The following is a 21,481-nucleotide window of genomic DNA, read 5'->3' on the forward strand; positions in this document are numbered from 1 at the left end:
ACTGCCCCTTCCCCAGCATTCCTGGGGATTTGGAAATGTGGGACCAAGCCACTACGTTGTTAGGTTGGGGATTTCTGGGGAACAATCAGGAAATGCCAGTGCTACCGGCTTGGAGCAGAGGGTCAGTGCAAGGGTTGGTAGAGAACATGGGATCACAGAGGGAAAGAGGCTAACCCCAGGGTATCAGGTGGATGCAAGAGGCTTTTTGCAGAATCCATTGAAGGAGAGAAAGCCTCCTTCCTGGTTCTCTGGCTCCCATGCTGCACAGATGGATCAGCAGCTGGTCGGGAGCAGGACTGCTGTGAGCTGTCCAACACCAGACCCCAGGGAGACTCTGCACTTGACGTGTGAACTCGGAGTTAGGTCTGGAGAATGGTCTGCTCCTTACACAGGAGCCCCGATGCACAGAGGCCTGTGCCGAGGCTGCTCAGCGTGGGGTTCGGAGGTGGATCAGAAGCAGGGTAATGACAGCACTGGACGATTTGAACAAACTCAGAGAAGCGACATTTCCTTTAGTCACAGCTGGCTTGGGGCTTCAGGGCCTTAGTGAGGAGGGGGTGAACTTAATACCTTAACCACACTGTAAATTATTTATAGCTCGTTGCATAAATAATTATGCTCAAGTTAACTGTTTAGTAAACAGTGTAGACTTTGCTGCATCCATCAGAGGTGAAGGCATTCCAAAACAACCTGTGTTGTTTCTATAAAGCCCTTCTTTCGCCAGAGAGCCTTCCAGGTTGGGTTGAAGAGAGAGGTCAGGTGGACCCAGCTGCCATCTGATGACTCAGAAAGAATTCTCCTGTGTGTTTAGCATGGAACCCAGCATGCTGGCAGTGTCTTCCGACGTGGCCTAGCCCGAGTCCCTTCTCCGAGGGCACGTCCTCTCACCTTCCCCTCGCTCTAGGCATGCTAGCCCACTTCTCTCCATAGTGTTTCCCCGAACAAACCAGGCGCACTCCCACTGAGAGCCTCTGCCTGTCTGTTCCCTCTGCCTGAATGCCCGTGTCCCTATTTCAGCTTAGTTGATTCTCTAACCTCTTTGACAGTTTACTTAAGTCTTATGTTCCCAAAGGCCCCACCCTGACCACTTATTTAAAGTGGCCATTACCTTCCTGCTCCCCACATGGACAATCTTTTCCCCACTTATTCTGACTCCACTTTCTTTCTTTTCTTTCTCTCTCTCTTTCTTTCTTTCTCTCTCTCTTTCTTTCTTTCTTTCTTTCTATTTTTTTTAAGGATCTTTATTTATTTTTTATATATATTTTTAAAATATATTTTATTGATTTTTTACAGAGAGAAAGGGAGAGAGATAGAGAGCTAGAAACGTTGATGAGAGAGAAACATCGACCAGCTGCCTCTTGCACACCCCCCACCAGGGATGTGCCCGCAACCAATGTACATGCCCTTGACCGGAATCGAACCCGAGACCTTTCAGTCTGCAGACCGACACTCTACCACTGAGCCAAACCAGCTTCGGCTAAAGGATCTTTATTATTGAAAGTATTACAGCTGTCCCCTTTTTGCTCTCATTGAGCCTCTCCACTCCACTCCTAGTCTCTTCCCAGCCCTTCACTATTGTCTGTGTCATGGGTTATGTATAAATGCATGTAAGTTCTGACTCTACTTTAAAAAAATATATATACATATATATATGTATATATATATATATACATATATATATATATACATATACATAAATATTTATTGATTGATTCAGAGAGGAAAGGAGTGGGAGAGAGAGAGAAACATCAATGATGAGAGAGAACCATTGATCGGCTGTCCCCTGCATATCCCACACTGGGTATCCAGCCTGCAACCCAGGCATGTGCCTAAAAATTGAACCATGGACCTCCTGGTTCATAGATCGATCCTCAACTACTGATCCATGCCAACTGGGTCCTGATTCTACATTCTAATAGAAGTTATTGGCTTGTCACATATACTGTTAAATTTATTATAGTCTGTTTTCCCTGGCTATGAGGTACCCTTCATAGGGGCAGGGGTCTTATACTTGTTTATAATGTACCCCAAGCAGCTAGAACAGGTTTGGGCACATAGTAGGCACTAAGGAAGTATTTACTGAGTGAATGAATGGATATTCAGGGTGGGGATTGTGAAAGCATGAAGGATGCCATTCTGCAAGGATGCTGGGAGTGCCTGGAAGTTGTAGGGATGCAGTTTTTTGGGGGAGGTCCAGTTTGTGAGAGGGACTGACATCCTCAAAAGAGGAGACAGTGGTCCCATTAGACTTCACCTGTGGGACTCAAACCGAACTCCTCTTCCTGTTTTCCAAGCTTGTTTCTTCTAATGCACTCAGCAACTCAAGTAAAATAAAAACCCCCACAACACATCTTTATTTCCAGTTATTCATTATCCATATGAGTCAGAATCTGGGTCCTGCTGATTTTATCTTTTTAATTATTCTGGCATAATTATTCTCCAGCGTCACCGCAATCACCGCCAGCATTCAGAGGGAGGCAGGGTTCAGGAAAGCTGCTCTCCATGCACAGAGCTTCATCATCTTTTTTTTTTTTTTTTTTTTTTTTTGCGTGGGATTCAAAAATATGGTGCGTGTCTTGCCTTCTGAGAGTTCCAGCGCTGCTTCTGGTCCTCGCACTGAGGACCTGAGCATCCATTGTCTCTGCCGTCTCTGCCCTGCTCATTTGCCATTCTAACCCCGGAAGTTTCTCCCCAGGGTGGTACTTGGTTGTGGAGTTGGATTGGCTTTGAGAGGATGTCTTGCTTTCACCCGACATCGGAGAGGCCGGCCTCCTCTGAGTTTCAGTTACTGTTCTCAAATTGTCCTACTGTGCTTCCCGGTCAATACCTGGTGGCTGCTTTGGGGTTCTCCTTTCTCACATTCATCAGATGCCACCTTCTTGCTTCCCTCTTCTTCCTCTCCTACAGAGGACAGCAGGCAGGCCTTGCAGTTGTAGGGGGCTTGTCCCCACCTGCCTGTATTTTGAGGTTTGTGGGGCTATTTGACCATCTAGTTTTGTTGTAAAATATTATCTACGGGGTTTGGAGAGTATTGGCTAATGGGTTTGGAGTGTCAGTTCTTATGTGGGGATTTGGAGAGATTAACTACCAATGCTGCCGTCACTGCCATCTTTCTTGAATTTTTCCTATTTCTCCGACTTTTAAGTAACTAAGCTCTGAGGATACAGCTTTCTTTTTCTTTTTCTTTTTTTTAAAGAATTTTATTGATGTCAGAGAGGAAGGGAGGAAAGAGAGATGGAAGCATCAATGATGAGAGAGAATCATTGATTGGCTGCCTCCTGCACGTCTTACACTGGGGATCGAAACTGCAACCCAGGCATGTGTCCTGACTGGGAATCAAACTTTGATCTCGTGGTTCATGGGTTGATGCTCAACCACTATGCCACACCACCTGGGCTTCTTTTATTAAAAAAAAAAATCTTATTGATTTTAGAGAGGAAGGGAGAAGACAGAGGCAGCTTCTTTAATTTAAACAGTTTCAATAATCACAAGCACACACAGCACTGCCTGTCAGGGATGGTTATTCCCAGCAAGTGTATATGTAAGTGAGATGGTGACTGTGACAGCCAGAGATGACTAGTGGAGTCCAGACAGCATGGCACTGCCCAGAAGGCAAGGTGGTTATGCAGGGCGGGCCTGGCAGGACCTGGCAGCTAGAGTGATACCCAGTGTGAGGTGCTGAAGGGAGAAAGGATGACAGTTGTCCAATGCCACCTTGTGGCTGCCTGAACTGGTCTTTGTGTGTGTGTGTGTGTGTGTGTGTGTGTGTGTGTGTGGAGGTGGGTATACATGAGATGAACTCTGGGGACTCCCAGAAATACTTGAAACTCCTGGCTGTTTTGGGATGAGGGCGAGGTTGAGTTACATCTCTTCTCTGGGACCACATGAGCTTTCCAAGGACAGGCAATGATCACCAGCACAAGCCTGGCACACGATTAGCATCAAACATGCTCTGTGAAATCAGGTGCATCCGGGATTGACTGAGAGACACTGCTTAATGTTTTAAACCTGGTTGAACTGGTTGAGAATATCGTATGTCTGTTACAGTATCATGTGGGGCAGACACTTCCCCGAAGAGCTCAGCTCTCCCTTCAGCTTCTTCCCCTGGGCTTGAGGAAATGTACCACACCTCACCAGAAAACTGTCTATTTCAAAGTTCTGAGAGTCGGGACAATGGTTGCTAAGGGTACAAGCTCTGCCCAGCCACAGCATTGCTTTAGTGGAGTATAGGAATGTTTAGAAAATTCTATATAATAAAGAGGTGATATGCAAAGTGTCCCTCACAACCTCACAAAAGATGGTCGTCCCCATGTGGTCAAAGATGGCTGCCACAAGATGGCTGGCACAAGATGGCCGACAGGGGAGGGTAGTTGTGGGTGATCAGGCTGGCAGGGGAGGGCAGTTAGGGGTGACTAGGCCTGCAGGGGAGAGCAGTTGGGAGTTACTAGGCCAGCAGGGAAGAGCAGTTGGGGGCAATTGGGCTGGCAGGGGAGCAGTTAGGCATTGATCATGCTGGTAGGGTAGTTGTTAGGCTGGCAGGCAGGTGAGTGGTGGGAGCCAGCAGTCCCAGATTGTGAAAGGGGTATCTGACTGCCGGTTTAGGCTGTGGGATCAGGCCTAAACCAGCAGTCAGACATCTCCCATGGGGTGTCAGGTTGGAGAAGGTGCAGACTGGACTGAGGGACACCCCCCAGTGCATGAATTTCATGCACCAGGCCTCTAATTATTTGTAAAAAGGCCTCTGGTTCTACTAATACCTGCTTTAAGTATTTCTATTTAAAACAAAAAGTTTATTATTGTCTTTTGTTACTTGCCCATCCCTCACACTTTTACCATAGTGCAGGGAACTCACTTATATTTTGCCTGAGATCCCAGCCAAAGACAGAATCTGAAAATCCTGAAATCTAGTTCCAGAACAGAGAAAGGAGTGAGCTCAGGGGATTCCTATGTGCCAGGCCAGGGCAGTCATGCTCATCTTGAGTAACACTCTGCAAGCTCAGGAAATACTTGCAGCTGCTGTAGCAAGGCTCACACGATGTTTGATGTTTCCCAGGCAGTCTTTGGTTTACTTGATTCGATTAAATATTTATTGCTGCCTACTATGTGTCAGACTCCATGCTGAGTGCTGGTGATGCTGAGATAAATCAGATAAATCGAGGCTCTCTCCACGTCTGCTGGAGGAGCGAGACCAGTGGAGGAACTTGGTGGTGTGGTCGGTAGGTGCGGTCTTTGGAACCAGGCTCTTTGCATGGAGTGCTGGCTCTCTTCAGTCATGTAAGTCTCCTGGTCCTCCTCCGCATTTTCATCTGTGAAATGGAGCCAATAACAGTGTGCACTCAGTCAGGTTACTATGCGAATACAATAATGCATGATGAGTGCACAGCCTTGGGGGGTGCCGTAAGAGTCCAGTAAAACTTTGTTATTATTATGGGTGGCTTTTATCTACTTCCCCTTTTCCTGTAATTTCAGAACTGCTTTTCATCCTATTCTCCTTTTTTTTTTTTTTTTTTTTTTTTTTTTAAAGCTAAGCACGGCTATATTGTTATCATAATGGTTTAGCTGTATCTTGGGCAGTTTGGGTGAAAAACATGCTGGGAGAAGTCAGGTGGGATGGGATGCCTTGAACGGCCAACCTGTTGTGCCCTCCACCTGCTGGTGGTCCAGAGTCCCTAATGTCCTCCCGTGTCTTGGGCAGAGTTGGCCTTGGACCTCAGTGGGATGTGCCTCGTTGGCAGGAGCTGGGGACTAGCCCCTGAGAAGGGTTGAGAGGAAGCAGGGATCCATGGCTTTACTTGTTGGCTCGATTTAGTCTTTTCTGTGTTTGGTTCCTACTTGGGGAGGAGAAGGTATCTGTTTAACAATCTCTAAAAAGAAGTTATTTAAACTCATTCTTAAAGAAAACCAGATTCCTCTTTTCCCAAAGGTGTCCACTGTCTGTTCTCATTTCAGAGGCTGTCACTCTGGAAGTCGCTCCTGCCACTGGACAGCCAGGAGTGGGTGTGGCCTGGAAGCAGTAATTACATGTCTGGGGCCCCAGATCCTGGTCTGCCCGCCATTTTTGTTTGTTTGTTTGTTTTGTTTTTTTGTTTTGTTAATCCTCATCCAAGGATATTTTTTCCATTTATTTATTTTTTTAGAGAAAATGAAAGGGGGGAGGAGAGATAGAGAGAAACATCAGTGTGAGATGTTTCTCCCACATGTGCCCTGACTGGGGTCAAGGATCAAGCCTGCAACTGACATAGGTGCCCTTGACCAGAATTGAACCCGAGACCCTTCAGTCCATGGGCCAATGCTCTAACCACTGAGCAAACCAGCGAGGGCCATGTGGCATCTTAGACAGAGTCGGGCTCGCAGCTTTCCTTCGTCTTCCCACTGCTCATAAGCTGCCCCGAAGCGCTTGCTTGGAAATGGTCCTTCCTGCCTCCCTGTGTTAAGGCAGCCTCATCTTGCTCTCTGCCCTCTATTTTTCTTTTTTGAGGGGTGAGCAGAGAGGGAAGCAGCAAAGCATAGAGGTGAAGAGCAGACTCAAGTCAGGGAGACCAGGGTTCCAATCTCAGGGCTACTACATCCACCTGGCGATTTTACTTTTCTGCATCTCAGCTTCCTCGTCTGTAAAAATGGGGATAACCATGGGTCCTAGCTCAGAAATTTGTCCTGAGAAGTAAATAAAATAATCCACGTGAAGCACTTAGCACAGTGCTCACCACGTGGGGCGTGCTAAATAGATGTTAGCCCTATTGTGCTAACTCGTTATATATGAGAAAGGGCAAGGAAAAAGAAGTAAGATTTTGGGCATCTCCTTTGTGTCAGGCACTGTTCTAGGTCCTTCACATTCACCATTTAATTCTTCCGTCACCCTGGTGTGGAGGGTTCAATGACTCTGTTTTATAGATGGGTGCTATTTAAAACAAAAAGTTTTAAACTTTTTGTTTAAAAAAAAGTTCTCTGCCTCAGCGCAGAGAAGTTAAGAAACTTACTCAAAAGACGAAGGCGTCCTATCAAAAGTCAGGATACTGGTTGTCCTGGTTGGGGAGTGACCAGCTGGCGGCACAGGGAGACTTCTGGGATCTGGCACTATTCTGTTTCTTTGTCTGGCTCTTGGATACACGGGTATGTTGACCTCATGAAAATTCATTGAGCTGCAACTCGATATTATGATTTGCTAACTGTTATTTACATATGTTATTCCAATAAAAATTTGAGAAACAGGAAAACATAAATGGCAGCAGCAGCAGCAGCAGCAGCAGCAGGCTGCCTTTGGCCACAAATTATGGGGAGCACAGCCAGCTCTTTCTACCCCCGCACACTGACAGGAAGCCTTGGTCTGCCCAAGCTCCTTGTGGGCTCAAGGCCCTTACACAATGGGCTGTTCCGTCCCAAGAAAGCTCTGGTTCAAGGCCTGTGCATGTAGTGAAGGAAAAAGCTGGGTTATCATGAGCCAATGTGAGCACCTGACTCTGCCAGAGGGAGGCCTCTCTGAGGCAGCTAAGCACAGAAGGTGTGAATCCAAGAGGCTTGCCTGGGGGTCAGCCACTGGTGGGTTCCAGGGCAGCTAATGGGCCGACTGGAAGACAAACCCAGCTGGGCTTGCCATGTTTCCTTCCCCTGAGAGAACAACTTCTACCTGCTGGCCCACTGGGGTACCCCCTTTAAACACTTTCATATGAATATATATTTAAATTAATGCCAGAGAGGAAGGGAGAGGGAGAGAGAGAGAGAAACACTGATCAGCTACCTCCTGCATGCCCCCTCACTGGAGATGGAGTCCACAACCAGGGCATGTGTCATGATGGGAATTAAACCAGGACTTCCTGGTCTATGGGTCAACCCTCAAACACCAAGGCACGCCAGCTGGGCACTTTCAGGTTCTTTGAGGAAGCTTCCACTCCTGCTCCATAGCCAGGTCCCTCCTACCCATGCCCTAGAGCTTGGTTTCTCTAGGTCTGCCATCCACGGGGCACGTGACATGAAGTCAGAGAGACAGTCCATCTCAGCCTGTGCTTCTGGCTGGGGAAGAAGCAAACAAAGTGAAATTCTTTCTGGGGGGAATGCGGTGAGACAGCCACAGGCCTATCCTCCAGACTCCACCTCCTTCCCCAAGCCCTCTATTTTTTTAGAGAAACTTTTAAAAAAATTTGAAAATAGTGTTAGATTTACAGAAAGTTTCAAATGTAGCACAGAGTGGTCCCTGACACCACACACCCAGATCCCCTGATTGTTCACGTCTTATATGAGCAAGGGACATTTGTCACAACCAAGGACCTAGCGCCGCGCTGTCACTATTAACTAAATGCGAGACTTTATTCAGATGCGACTAGTTTTCCATGAATGTCCTTTTCTCTTTCAGGATTCTATCCTGGGCGTCCTATCACACTCAGTCATGTCCTCTGGCCCGTGACAGTGCCTTGTTCCTCCCATGTTTTTTTATGGCCTCTGTGACCTTGAGGAGTCCTGGTCCTGTATCTTGTAGAACAGGGGTCTTCAAACTACGGCCCGCGGGCCACATGCGGCTCGCAGAGGATTCTGATCCTGCCCACCAGGTTTTTTGGGCAGTGAGCGCAGCCGAGGTGTTACAGTAGGAATTAGTAGTTCATATAGTCCGGCCCTCCAGCTCTCTGAGGGACCGTGATCTGGCCCCCACTTTAAAAAGTTTGAGGACCCCTGTTGTAGAATGTCCCTCAGTTTGGGTCCCTTATATCTTTCCCATGATGAGACCAAGGTTGTGTATTTTGGGGACTAATGCCTTAGAAGCAAAGTGTCCTTCTCAACACATTGCATCAAGAGCATGTGCTATCAACAAAGCTTATCAAGTGGCGAGATTCAGTTTGATCACTTGGCTGAGGTGGTGCCAGGATACACCACTACAAAGCTACCTTGTCCCTCCACTATCTCAACTCTTTTCTGTGGAATTGAGTCACTAAGGACGGCCCACACTCAAACCCCATCCCATCTGTTTGTAATCGGGTTTATCTAATGCAAGGTCTGTAAACACACACTCATCTGAGTCCGAGAGACACACAGACTCACACCCAGGCACCCAGACTTGGGCATACAGGTAATACAGACAGACAGCCAGACGAGTCCATATCCACAGACGCTCACAGAGACAAATATGCAGATACTGAGAAATCCTTAGTTTCGTCATCCCATTTCTCTGACCAGCATTAATTAAAATCGATTAGGATTTTAATGAACACAGAATCTGAAATCCCACTTCCTGTCTACTTTGTAAGTGTCTTAGAGAGCGAGAACCAGGTATGCTTCCAGGGAGTTGGGAGTGGAGGGGGTGACAGAAATGCAGTTTTTGGATCTAATCAGGCCTCTGGTGGCTCCCCTTTCTCACTTCCTGGCTCTTCCATGGCCCTTTTTCAGGCCAGAAGGAAGAGGGTGTGAATATCTCCCCCAGAGCTCTTCCACGGGGAAACATACTGAGAACTCACCCCAGGATGGACTTCCTTGGTGCCAGGTGCTGTGACAGCAGTCTTTCAGCCCCACTAGCCTCTGCCTCTGTTGCCCTTCCCCCTCCTCCTTCATTAGCATCTCAGAACTTTCAGCATGAACCTGACTCTGGCTTTCAAAGCTTCTAAGGTCAGGGTCCTGGTCACCTCTCCTGCTTTCCCTCTCACTGCTCCCTCTTTTCCAGCCCAACTGACCATTGTCCCGTTGTCTGCCTCCCTGGAATATACTCCCACTTCTTCATGTGTCCAATCCTCCACGGCTCTGAGGCCACTTTCTCCAGGCACCTTCCCCTGTCCTCCAACTGGTTGCGACAGCTCCCTTCTTTGAATTTCCAGAAAACCCTTTCTTTAAGGGATGACACGCACTAACCTCTGCTCAGTTATTTGTGTACTTGTGTTGTAGGAAGAGTTCTTTTTATTGGAAGCAATAGACGTGGGCTCCTGGACATACTCTGTATGTACCGGTAGTCCCTCACCGAAGCTGCTGTTGTGAATGTGACCCATGTCCAATAGCTCCGGTCTCTGAGACGGTTGGTTTTAAGTTTCATAGTTTGGGGAGAGGAAATTGGGTGAATGCAGCTTGGTTCGGGAGCCCATCCATGGCTCAACCAACAACTACGGCTGGGGACATTTTCACAGCACAGACAGGATCCCTGAGGGGTGGACAGACTGTTCCTGTATTTGGAAGAAGAGATCTTTCCCAAGAGAAGGGAAAAGCGGGAGCCTCCCCAGGAGGCAGCTGAATGTAATGTGTCTTTGCTATTGAAAGAAGGAGGAAGGAGGCTGGGAAGCCAAGAACAGCAGATGTCCACTGCAAAGTGTTTATGGAGTGAATGCTGGTGAGCGAGTGATGAGTTCATGTGTTGCCTTTTAAAATCCCAAGATCAATCGGTCTCCCAGTTCTCTATCTCTATAACATGATGATCCTATGCTTTTCCATTTTCTATATTCCCTTTCCAGGGGTAGCCTGAGTGGTGGAGGCACAGGGAGTCCTCTGCAGGGGAAAGCATTGCATGCCTGCACCCGGCCACTTGTTCGCTAGAGCATATTTTACCTAGTAGCTGGTATATATATACCGAGCACTGGCAATAAACCAGATACGCGGGATTGTCCCTCACAGGACTTTGTCGAGTTTCAGAAAAACTCACCAATTACAATAGAAAGTTGTTAGTGCTCCAGTGGAGGATGCATAAAGGGGTATGAGGCCCTGGGAAGCAGCTGGGGAACTCTGGCTGAGGCTTTTCAAAGAAAATAACATGAGAGCTGGGTTTTGAAGGGTGAGTAGGAGCTTGCTAGGTAGAGAGGAAGGAAAGGAGGGTCTGTTGGAGAGAACTGTGCAAGGCCACAGAGCTTTGTAGAAGAGAGTGGTGTGGTTGGGAAATAGGAAAGTTGATTGTCCAGAGTACTAGGTGTGCCAGTTAATCATAGTGGGTTTTGTAATAATAATAATAATAAAAAAAACCATGATAATTTCAAGAGAAACATCAAAAGTGCTTTATTCAAAATAATGTCCATCGCTAGCTACACATTTCTCCATCTTTCAGGTAATTTGTGGATACCATCCCAATAGAACTTTTCTTGTTTTGAGGCAAACCATTCAAAGACCCAATTTTCCACTTCTTCGTATGTTTTAAAATGCTACTTAGAAAGTGCATGTTCCATCAATCTGAACAAGTGGTAATCTGAAGGAGCAAGGTCTGGTGAATATAGCGAGTGGGTTACTACTTCCCAGGCAAGATCTTTTAATGTGTCTTTAACTAGTTTTGAAGTGTGTGATGGTGCATTATCATGAAGCAAAATTACTTTGCCATGTCTTCTGTAACATTTTGGTCATTTCATGATCAAAGTGTGGTTCAGATTGGTTATTTGTTGTTGGTAGTGATCAGTATTAATGGCTTCACCTGGTTTTAGAAGCTCATAATACACCACACCTTCCTGATAGCACCATACTCAGAGCATTGTCTTCTTTCCGAAGTGATTTGGCCTTGCAGTTGATGTTGATGGTTGACCTGGATCAACCCATGGTATTGTGCGTTTGGGATTCTCAAAATAAATCCACTTTTCATCGCCAGTCACAATTCAATGTAAAAAAGGACTTTTTTTTTCATGCCATTGAAGCAATATTTTACTGATGACTTTTTGGTTTTCCATTTGTCTTTCGTTCAGTTGAAGTGGCACCCATTTTCCTTCCTTTAAAATCTTTTCCATTGCTTGTAAACAATTGGAAATTGTTTGCTGAGCAATGTTTAATATTTCTGCAAGTTATTTTTGAGTTTGACACACATCTTCATGCAGAAATGCTTGTAATTGTTGGTCTTCAAACTTTTTCAGTTGACCTGATGTTCTTTGTCTTTCACATTGAAATCATCACTTTTAAAACATTTAAACCAGCGTTCACAAGTATCTTGAGATGGAGCAAGTTCACCATAAGCTTCCCAAAGTATTCAGAAGTACTGTAATTCAAAATAATGAATTAGAACTTCCCACAAATACTCTTTTTTTTTTTTTTTTGGCACAAAATCTAACATTTTTAAGGGTAAAAATATCTATGATGTTAACACCTTCAGCAAATTGTGTATATGAAGTTTTGAAGCTTGTTGTAAATACAAAAAAATAGCATACATATCAAGTCAAATATATATCAACATATGTGTAACCATCTATTGAAAAATATCCACATTACTGATCAGTACACCTATAGTATGTGTTTTTGGTAAGGGTGCTAAGAGGTGGAGGAAGATGAAAAAGGGAGAGACATGGGAAGGGAGACTGGAGTCATATCTTGGATACCCCTGATCTGAGCCTCATGAATTTTGAGTTATACAGGGGGCAGTGGTGGTGGTGGGGGCACACAGGGAATAATATATATATATATATATATATATATATATATATATATATATATATATATATATATATATTAAAATGAGAGGCCCGGTGTATGAAATTTGTGCATGACTAGGGCCCCTAGGCCTGGCTGCTGATCAGGGCTGATTGGTACCTTCTGGCTGGCTGGGGCCTCCCTTCCCCAGCTGTGGCTGCTGGCCAGGGTCTTCCTTTGTTTTGAGTCTCCTCCTGGTGGTCAGTGCATATCATAGCGAGCAATGGAACTCCTGCTGGTCTCCCAGTTGAACTCCCAAGGGGACACTTTGCCTTTTAGTTTTAGGCATACATACATATATATATATATATATATATATATATATATATATATATAATGAGTTCATACAGATAGAGTGGGCATCAGGGCACTGTGATTTCAGGTGGTTCTCTCTTTTTCATTATACATACATATATATTTGTATATAATAGCTACTTTTATAAAGGGAGAGCAAGAAAAAAGGTCATTGGTGAGTTTTTGTTTTTAACAATAGTCAGTTACACTGTTCAGAAAATCCTGCTCCTTCTCTATAAATAACAGTAAATATAAAGGTATGGGTTAACTGTGATAAATGGAGCATGCCTTTATAATTTTAGTTCTGCTGGGTGCATTTGCCTCACCTAGCTGGCCTCTTCAGTGCCCTCTGGGTCCCATCCTGACTCAAAATAAAACACCTGTCCTCACCGTGTCCCACACAGCCTTACAGAATCTGCCTCCCTCCCCGCCCGCCCCGCCCTCACCTCTCTCACCTAATGTCCTCCATCCCTCTCTCTTCCTGGCTGACGCTGGCATCCTTGTTATTCCTCACCCATCTCAAGGACTCTTGTGCCCCAGAGCCTTTGCACTTGCTGTGCTCTCTCCCTAAAACAGTTTGCTCCCAGATATTTATGTAGCTCACTCCCTCCTATCCTTCCAGTCTTGGCTCAAATGTCCCTATCTCAGTGAGTCTTCTCTCACACACCTATTTTATTTAATTTAATTATCTTAAATATATTTTTTATTGATTCTTTTACAGAGAGGAAGGGAGAGGGATAGAGAGCTAGAAACACCCAGGAGAGAGAAACATCAACAAGCTGTCTCCTGCACACCTGCCACCAGGGAAGTGCCCACAACCAAAGTACATGCCCTTAATTGGAATCGAACCTGGGACCCTTCAGTCCGCAGACCGACGCTCTATCCACTGAGCCAAACTTGTTTCGGCTCACACATCTATTTTAAATTGCTGTGTCTACTGCCTTTCCCACTCCCAGCACTCTCTACCCTCCTCCCCCGTTCTCTTGTCCTTCACGGCATGTACCACCTCCAACATATTACATGCATTGCTTATTTATTTTGGAAGTTGCTTAGAAAGCTGACTGACTGTCACCTCACTTGAATGTAAGCTTCCCGAGGGAAGTGATTTTATGTACGTGTTTACTGTGACAGCCCAGGGCTTTGAAGGGTACTTGGCACATATTAGGCACCGAGTACATATTTTTTAAAATAAGTGAAAGTGGGAGGCAGGTGGGGAATGGCTTGAGGCAGGCAAGATGAGGGACAGAAACACTAGTTGGGCAACTGTTGCAAGCCAGAGACAGAGGGCTTGAGCCCAGCTTTAACGATGTACCGTGCACATCTTCTGTCCCAATCTTCAGGTGATGTTGAAATCTGTCTCTGTGAAATTTCTTCCTTCTTTGTCTCGATGCTCTAGGCAGATCAAAAGTCCCAGGAGAGAGGAGGCTTGGCATGTTCATCTCCATTTTCCCGCAGTGCCTGGCATTTATATGATATTAAGTGTGAGGCGCTCAACAAATGTTCAGTGCTTCATTAGTGATGTTATTACTGAGTTGTATTTGACTTAGTGAATTCCAGGGTGAATTATATCCAATAAAGATCTTGGTATCTAATCTACATTCTCATGCTGTTATACTGGAGTTAATTTTGTTCCATTAAAAAAAACAAAACAGCGTACATGCTGATGATAGAAAATTGAGAAATTAGGGAAAAGTTGAAAAAAAAAATAAAAGCCTTAGTTCCACCACCCATAAAGAACCATCAGCATTTTAATCTTTTTTTTATATATATTTTTCCAGACATAGTTTTTAAGAAAACATAATTATAACAATTATGTGTATACAGTCTTGCATACCGCTTTCTGTACTTTATTAGTGCACACATTTTTTCTTTGTTCTAAACTTTTGGAAAGCATTATTTTTTAAATAAGTAGATACTATATAACCAAGTAGTTGTACCACAGCTTACTTAACTAACATTGGATAATTATACTATTTCCAGTTTCCTCTTATTGCAAAGATGACGTGCTACTCTGCAAACTTATTGCTTATTATTTGTCTGGTCATCTGCCCCTGAGACTTCTGTGCCTGTCTTAGTATCTGTTAAATGAACATAATCCTATATAATAAAAGGCTAACGTGCAAATTGACCAAACGGCAGAACGACTGGTTGCTATAATGCACGGACCACAGACGCTGAATGCAGGAGGAGCTCCGCTCAGCCAGAAGCTGGGCTCACGGCTGGCGAGTGCAGCAGTAGAGGCAGGAGCCCTTCCTGCCTCTGTGGCAGCACAGAGGATGTCCAATTGCAAGCCTAAGCCGGCAGTTGGACATTTCCTGAGGGCTCCTGGATTGTAAGAGGGCACAGGCTGGGCTGAGGGATCCTCCCTTCCTCCTGAGTGCATGGGTTTTGTGCACCAGGCTTCTCGTGAGGAATGAAAGGATTAAGGTAGGTGAATGCAAGACACAGTGATGAGCACATCGGTGTTCAGTAAACATCAGGTGTCTTGGAATGGAGACCTTTGGAAATTGTGGAGGGTTGATAGCCACTGCGCTGTTCCCCGGCTGCAGGCTGCACCTGATGCAGGTGGACTCGGTCCAGCGCTGGATGGAGGACCTGAAGCTCATGACCGAGTGCGAGTGCATGTGTGTCCTGCAGGCGAAGCCCATCAGCCTGGAGGAGGATGCACAAGGTGACCTCATCCTGGCGGGCGGCCCGGGCCCTGGAGACCCCCTGCAGCTGCTGCTCAAGAGGGGCTGGGTCATCAGCACCGAGCTGCGCAGGATCGGCCAGAAGCTGGCCCAGGACCGCTGGGTGCGCGTCCACAGCATGAGCGTGCGTCTGACCTGCCACGCCCGCTCCATGGTCAGCGAGTACAGTGCTGTCAGCAGGAGCTCCTCGCAGGAGATGGGCCAGGTCAGTGGCTCTGGGTTGGGTGTGGGAGGGCATGCTTTCTAGAAGGATGGGTCTAAATTCTGCGGCATCTGAACCCTCCCTGCCCCAGGGACCTCCTTCCTTTTCCAGGAAAGCAGGGAAGACAGTAAGAACATTTATGGAGTGTAAACTCTGTGCTAGGAAGTGTGCTAGGCCTTTTTACACACATCTCCTTTTACGTGCACAACCTCTGAAGCTGATATAGCCATGATGAGAGGCTGCCCAATGATTAAGTATACCACTTTAACGCCAGAATGCCTGGTTTCAAATGTCAGCTCTGCTGTGTGACGTTGGCAAGTTACTTAACTCCTCTGTGCCCTAGTTCTGTCATTCTAATGAGTATAATAACAGTACTTGTCTCCTAGAACTGTTGTGAGGACTGATTTATTACATGTAAAACATTAATTTTTTACATGTAAAACAGTTGATTAAAAATATTAGCTGGCATGTAGTGTTGTCCTCACTTTAGAGATGAGAAAACAGAAACTCAGAGAACATAACTAACTTGTCCAAAGTGATGCACTAAATGGTGTAATCAGGATTCAACCTAAGCCTTTATAATTCCAAAGCCCATGACTTCTTCTTCTCCAAGATCAAGGGGAGCCATTGGAACCTCACCCCTATTGCTTCTCTTTCCACTGGCATTTACTTTCCGCCTTAGTGCTACACCTTCTCCTGGCCTCACTCTGCAGGCAGTAAACTCCTATTCATGCTTGGAAGCCCAGCTCGAATGCTGCTTCCTCTCTGAAGCGTTCCAGATTGCCTGGCATAACTAGTTGCTCAGTTCTTTTCTTAGCACTCCCCACACAGCTGGTGATGACCTCTTTTGTCATATCACACTGTACTATAATTTATGTGCCTGTTTCCCAAATCGGATGGCTCCATTCTTTACCTTTATGCCCCGCAGGGCCCAGTGCAGCGGTTGGTCCTCAGTCAATGTTGATTGAATTGAACAACATTGACCTATTTCTCTACAGGTTGAGAAGCTGCTCATGGAGAAGTGCTCGGAGCTCTCGGCAGTCACAGAGAGGTAAACCTGGGTGCTGGGTCAACGTGGACAGGGTGTGCGCTGTCCTCGGGGTGGGAGGGGCTGGCATCTTCTCCCAGAGGGAGAGCAAGCGTTGGCGGGAGGGTGGGGGAGAGGGGCGGGGGTTGATGATGGTCTGGGAATTTCCTTCTGCTGATTTTTATCGGCAGCACTGGAAGACTCCCTTGGGATTTTCTGTCCCATTTTCAGGCCCTGGGTAGAATGTAAACCACAGAGGAGAGGCCTGGGCATGGGAAGAAAGGATTCTTGCGGGTTGGTTTTAAGGAATAGGTTTCCCACAGCCAGATGTGGGCCTGGGAAGGCCCCCTGACCCCCGGGGTCAAGGCATAGTGAAAGCAGACACTCATACCCTTACATTCACAGACACCATAGACACGGGTTTCACACTCACTTGCTCATACGCAGACATATAAACACACACTCCTGCAATCTCAGAAATACACTCACACCCTCTTCTCTGTATCTCACACAATACACTTCCATCATTTATACTCAGACACCATCCCCTCACACACACACACACACACACACACACACACACACTCAACCTCACATGTACACACACCCGGTTATGTGTTGGCATTCTCCCTCACCCCTTCCGGCCCCCATGCTTTGGAAGAAAAACGTGGAACTGGGGATACCCCGGGCCCCCATGAGGCCCTGGGCCTCCCAGTGTGGAACATTCTCAGGACATAGGGATATATGTGAACCTGATCCCCAGAAGGTTTTCCTGTCTGGGGTGAAAATCCTCCAGCCTCCTTTCTGCACATTGTAGGCAGTAGGTCCTTAAAGGGCATTGCCACACACCTGCAGTGAGCACCAGCCACGCTCCCATTCCCCCTACCCCTGACCCTGGCTGTGGCGATGGCAGATTCTCCCAGGTAGGATTTGGCGGCTTTCTGGTGGCCTTTCTTCCTGGTGCCGTGAACTGTTATCTCCCATCTCAGGCCAGCACTTATCTGATCTGAGCACCAGGACGCCAGGAGATGGGCTATCTATGGAATGTTCCCTCTTAGACTCCCAGGAGTTGCTGTGTCCTCCCCAGGCCACTCGCGCCCCAGCAGGCCTGCAGCAGGCCCACATCTGGCCCCTGCAGCACTGTGGGTTGACTGCCTGCCCGTGGCCGTGGCCCACCCATGTTGTGTTTTCCCCAGGTGCCTCCAGGTTGAGAATGAGCACGTCCTGAAGTCAATGAAGGCCTGCGTGAGCGAGACCCTGAGCACGCTGGGCCAGCATTTTGGCCAGCTGCTGGAGCTGGCCCTGACCCGGGAGGTGCAGGTCAGTGCAGGCGGGGCCGCAGGGGGAGGGGTGGGTGGAGGAACTGGGCCAGGCTGGGGGAAGAAGCTCCGAGTCCCCTTTCTGGGAGGGCATCCTCCTTAGACCACCCACGCACACGAGAGACAGGGCTGTCAGGGCTGAGCAGCCTTCTCAAGCAGTTAGCTCAACCCTGCGTTCCCCAAAGGTAAACACTGCAGCACAGAGAGAGAAGACACTTACCCGAGGTCACACAGCATGGCAGTGGCAGGACCTGACGTGGTTCAATCACACTTTCAGGATTGCTCCCACTATCCTAGATCTTCCCTGCTGTTACTGTTCACAGTGCGCACACTGGATTTTTATTTTATTTTATTTTATTTATTTTTAAAAAATTATTTTATTGATATTTTACAGAGAGGAAGGGAGATAGAGAGTTAGAAACATCAGATGAGAGAGTAATATCGATCAGCTGCCTCCTGCACACTTCCAAAGTGCCCACAACCAAAGTACATGCCCTTGACCGGAATGGAACCTGGGACCCTTCAGTCCGCAGGCCAACGCTCTATCCACTGAACCAAACCGGTTAGGGCCGCACTGGATTTTTATCATCCCGAAAGACTTAAGGCACCGATAGAAAACAAGCTGATTCTGCAAGTCCTGGCTATAGAGAAGAATCTAGAAAGGTCATATAGTCCAGTCCGGCCTCCAGGCAGACTCAAGCTTGGTTCCAGAAAGGGGGAGGGTTTCTGGAGTCAATAGGTCTATCGCCAACCTGTGGTTCATTCACCACGAGACCCTGGCACATGAGCCTCTTCAGCCTAGGCATTTTCCTCACCTACAACGTGCCACCCTGCACTCGCTTCGGCAGCCCAGACACTGAAACGGGAGCCATACAGAGACGACTAGCACGGCCCCTAGGCAAGGATGGCATGTGGATTCACTAAGCGTTCCGTATTTAACAAACAAATAAATCAAGGGCAGCCCTTCCCCTGAAGGAAAGTGAGAGAACTAAGCAAACAACATATGGAAACTGCTTGGCACATAGCACGGGTTAAGTACATGTTATTTCTCTCCCTTTGCCTTTTCCTATTTTACAAGCCTTCCATAAGGTTTTCATTCCGAAAGGTATTTACATGTTATTTATAGACACAGAAAGACTATGTTGCATATTTGCCATTCTTTTCCCACCGACAAATGAAAGCCTTCCACAAATAACACATCCCTCTCCATGTCGGCTTTCCTCCAAGCTCAGTCCCTCTGCCGAGGCGGGACTTCGCTTTGTCTCTTTCCCCGGACTGGCTCGTTTTGCAAGGTCACAGGCCCTGCTGGCCCCACCCATCCTCATCCTCCCAACCCAGAAAGACCAAGGCCGCTCATCCTGCCTTGAGGGTCTGGAGCAAGGGGGAGCAAGGGCCAGGCTGGGGTGCTGGGGCCAGCATTTAGAGATGATGAGCACATGCAGACAGTCACATGGAGGGGCAGGCGGAGGTTCCAGCTGGGGTCAGTGTCCCAAACGGAACCAGGAAGTCCCAGAGGGACCAGTGGAACAGGAGGGCCGAATGGGGGTGTGATGAGGGAGGATCTTGAAGTTAGTGGTGGGGAAGAAGGGGGCCTGGAGGAATGTTTGAGCGGGGCTCAGGGGCCGCTAATGCTGTTTATGCCGCTTTTGTGTTCTCTTGCCTCAAAGTACCAGGTTCGATGAAAAGGGCCGAAATGGAAGAGTAGTGTTGGATTGTAAACAGAAGGCAGCTGGGTTTGGAAGCAGCCATCAGCTCTTTTACCCAGGGGCAAAGGGGAGGGTGTCTTTTTGATGTTCTACAATAGCTCACAGAATCCTGGGAAAAGCTCCCTGTGTTGCAAAAGCCTACTTGGGCCCTTTGGACTTTGTATCTAATTTCTTCTAAAAGGTCTTCACACATGCATAGTATTTCATAGACAGGGATTTTGGTGTGTTTTGTTCATGGATATCTATCTAGTGACTAGAACAGTACCTGGCATACAGAAAGAAGTCAATAAAGATTTATTGCCCAGCCGGCATAGCTTAGTGGTTGAGTATTGACCTATGAACCAGGAGGTCATGGTTCGACTCCAGGTCAGGGCATATGCCTGGGTTTTTGGCTCCATCCCCAGTGGGGGGCATGCAGGAGGCAGCTGATCAATGATTCTCTCTCATCATTGATGCTTCTATCTCTCTGTCCCTCTCCCTTCCTCTCTGAAATAATATATATACATATATATGTATATTTTAAAAATATTTACTAATAAACAAATGGTAAGCAGTATATCCCAAACTTACATAGTCACAGATCTTTTTTTATTTTTATTTTTAAAAAATATATTTTATTGATTTTTTACAGAGAGGAAGGGAGAGGGATAGAGAGCTAGAAACATTGATGAGAGAGAAACATCGACCAGCTGCCTCTTGCACACCCTTTACTGGGGATGTACCAGCAACCAAGATACATGCCCTTGACCGGAATCTTGACCTGGGACTTTTCAGTCCGCAGACTGATGCTCTATCCACTAAGCCAAACCAGTTTCGGCTCTTTTTTTATTCTTAAAAAGCATCTATTCACTTATACTGGGATGCTGGTGCTTTAGAAAATACAATTTGGAAAACATTTTTTTTTTTTTTTCCATCAGCGAGCCACACAGACTCTTGAACAGGGAGGGGAACAGTGCTCTTCCCACTTCCCCACCCCACAGTGTTTACAGAAAGGGAAGTTATGATCTAGCACTACTCTGCACTGGCCTGGTTCCTCCTGGAATGTTACCTGACCCCAGATGTGTCACTGGCATTGATTGTGCTCAGAGGTTCCTGGAAGGATAGGGTCAGTCTGATGACTAATGTACATGGAGAATAGGTGGAGGAGCAGGGGATGTTTACTCTAATTATGGGTGCTCTGCTACCTCCAAAGTTCTGTGCTTTGAAAGGCAAGAAGTACCTCAAGCCAGTGGAGTAAATTTACAAGACCATCTATGTGAAAAGTTTATAAAGCAACTAGAGGCCTGGTACACAAAAATTTGTGCACTCGTGGGGGGGGTGGTGGATTTCCTTAGCTCAGACCCCTTGGGGGATGTCCATCTGCCAGATTAGGCCCAATCCCCAATCAGACATCCTTCTGGCAGCCTGAGAGCCCTCAGAGGATATCCAATTGATGTCTTAGGCCTGCTCCCTCTGGGAGCAGGACTAAGCTATCAGTCGGACATCCTTAGCGCTGTGGCGGAGGTGGGAGAGGCTCCTGCCACTGCTGTTGCACTCACAGCCATCAGCCTTGCTTGTGGCTGAGTAGAGCTCCCTCTATGGGAACACACTGACCACCATTGAGTGTCTGCCCCCCTGGTGGTCAGTGTGCATCATAGTGACCAGTCATTCTGCTGTTAGGGTCAATTTGCGTATTACCCTTTTATTATATAGGATGGGGCTGCTTCACAATGGAAGGGGCCACCTTAGGAACTCCCCACCATTGAGACGGGCAAGGATGCCTGGGAGGACATCAGCAGAGGATGGAGATTAGGCTGAGAGACTTGCAAGGGTTTTTTCAATCTTGAGAGTATGCGATTCTATGAATGTGGGTTCTGTAGGGTTGTCTGAGCATGGAATTTGGAGGCATGTCAGGCTTCAAATCC

At 46.9% G+C, this 21,481-nt stretch overlaps 1 protein-coding gene across 5 annotated transcripts in view; it reads left to right on the plus strand.

Moving 5' to 3' along the window:
• Window positions 1-21,481, plus strand: part of INSC (INSC spindle orientation adaptor protein) — a 126,715-nt gene that overhangs the window by 46,614 nt on the left and 58,620 nt on the right. For 4 of the 5 annotated variants that reach the window (XM_084893980.1, XM_084893983.1, XM_084893984.1 and 1 more), the window contains exons 3-5: window positions 15,183-15,528; window positions 16,524-16,576; window positions 17,749-17,872. In XM_084893980.1, coding sequence (XP_084750106.1) covers window positions 15,183-15,528; window positions 16,524-16,576; window positions 17,749-17,872 — 523 coding nt within the window. The remainder of the gene's footprint in view (window positions 1-15,182; window positions 15,529-16,523; window positions 16,577-17,748; window positions 17,873-21,481) is intronic. The other variant, XM_084893981.1, reaches the window with a different exon arrangement.

This window comes from Pipistrellus hanaki (assembly GCF_964339955.1).
Source record: "Pipistrellus hanaki genome assembly, chromosome: 9".
NCBI classification, from domain to species: Eukaryota; Metazoa; Chordata; class Mammalia; order Chiroptera; family Vespertilionidae; genus Pipistrellus; species Pipistrellus hanaki.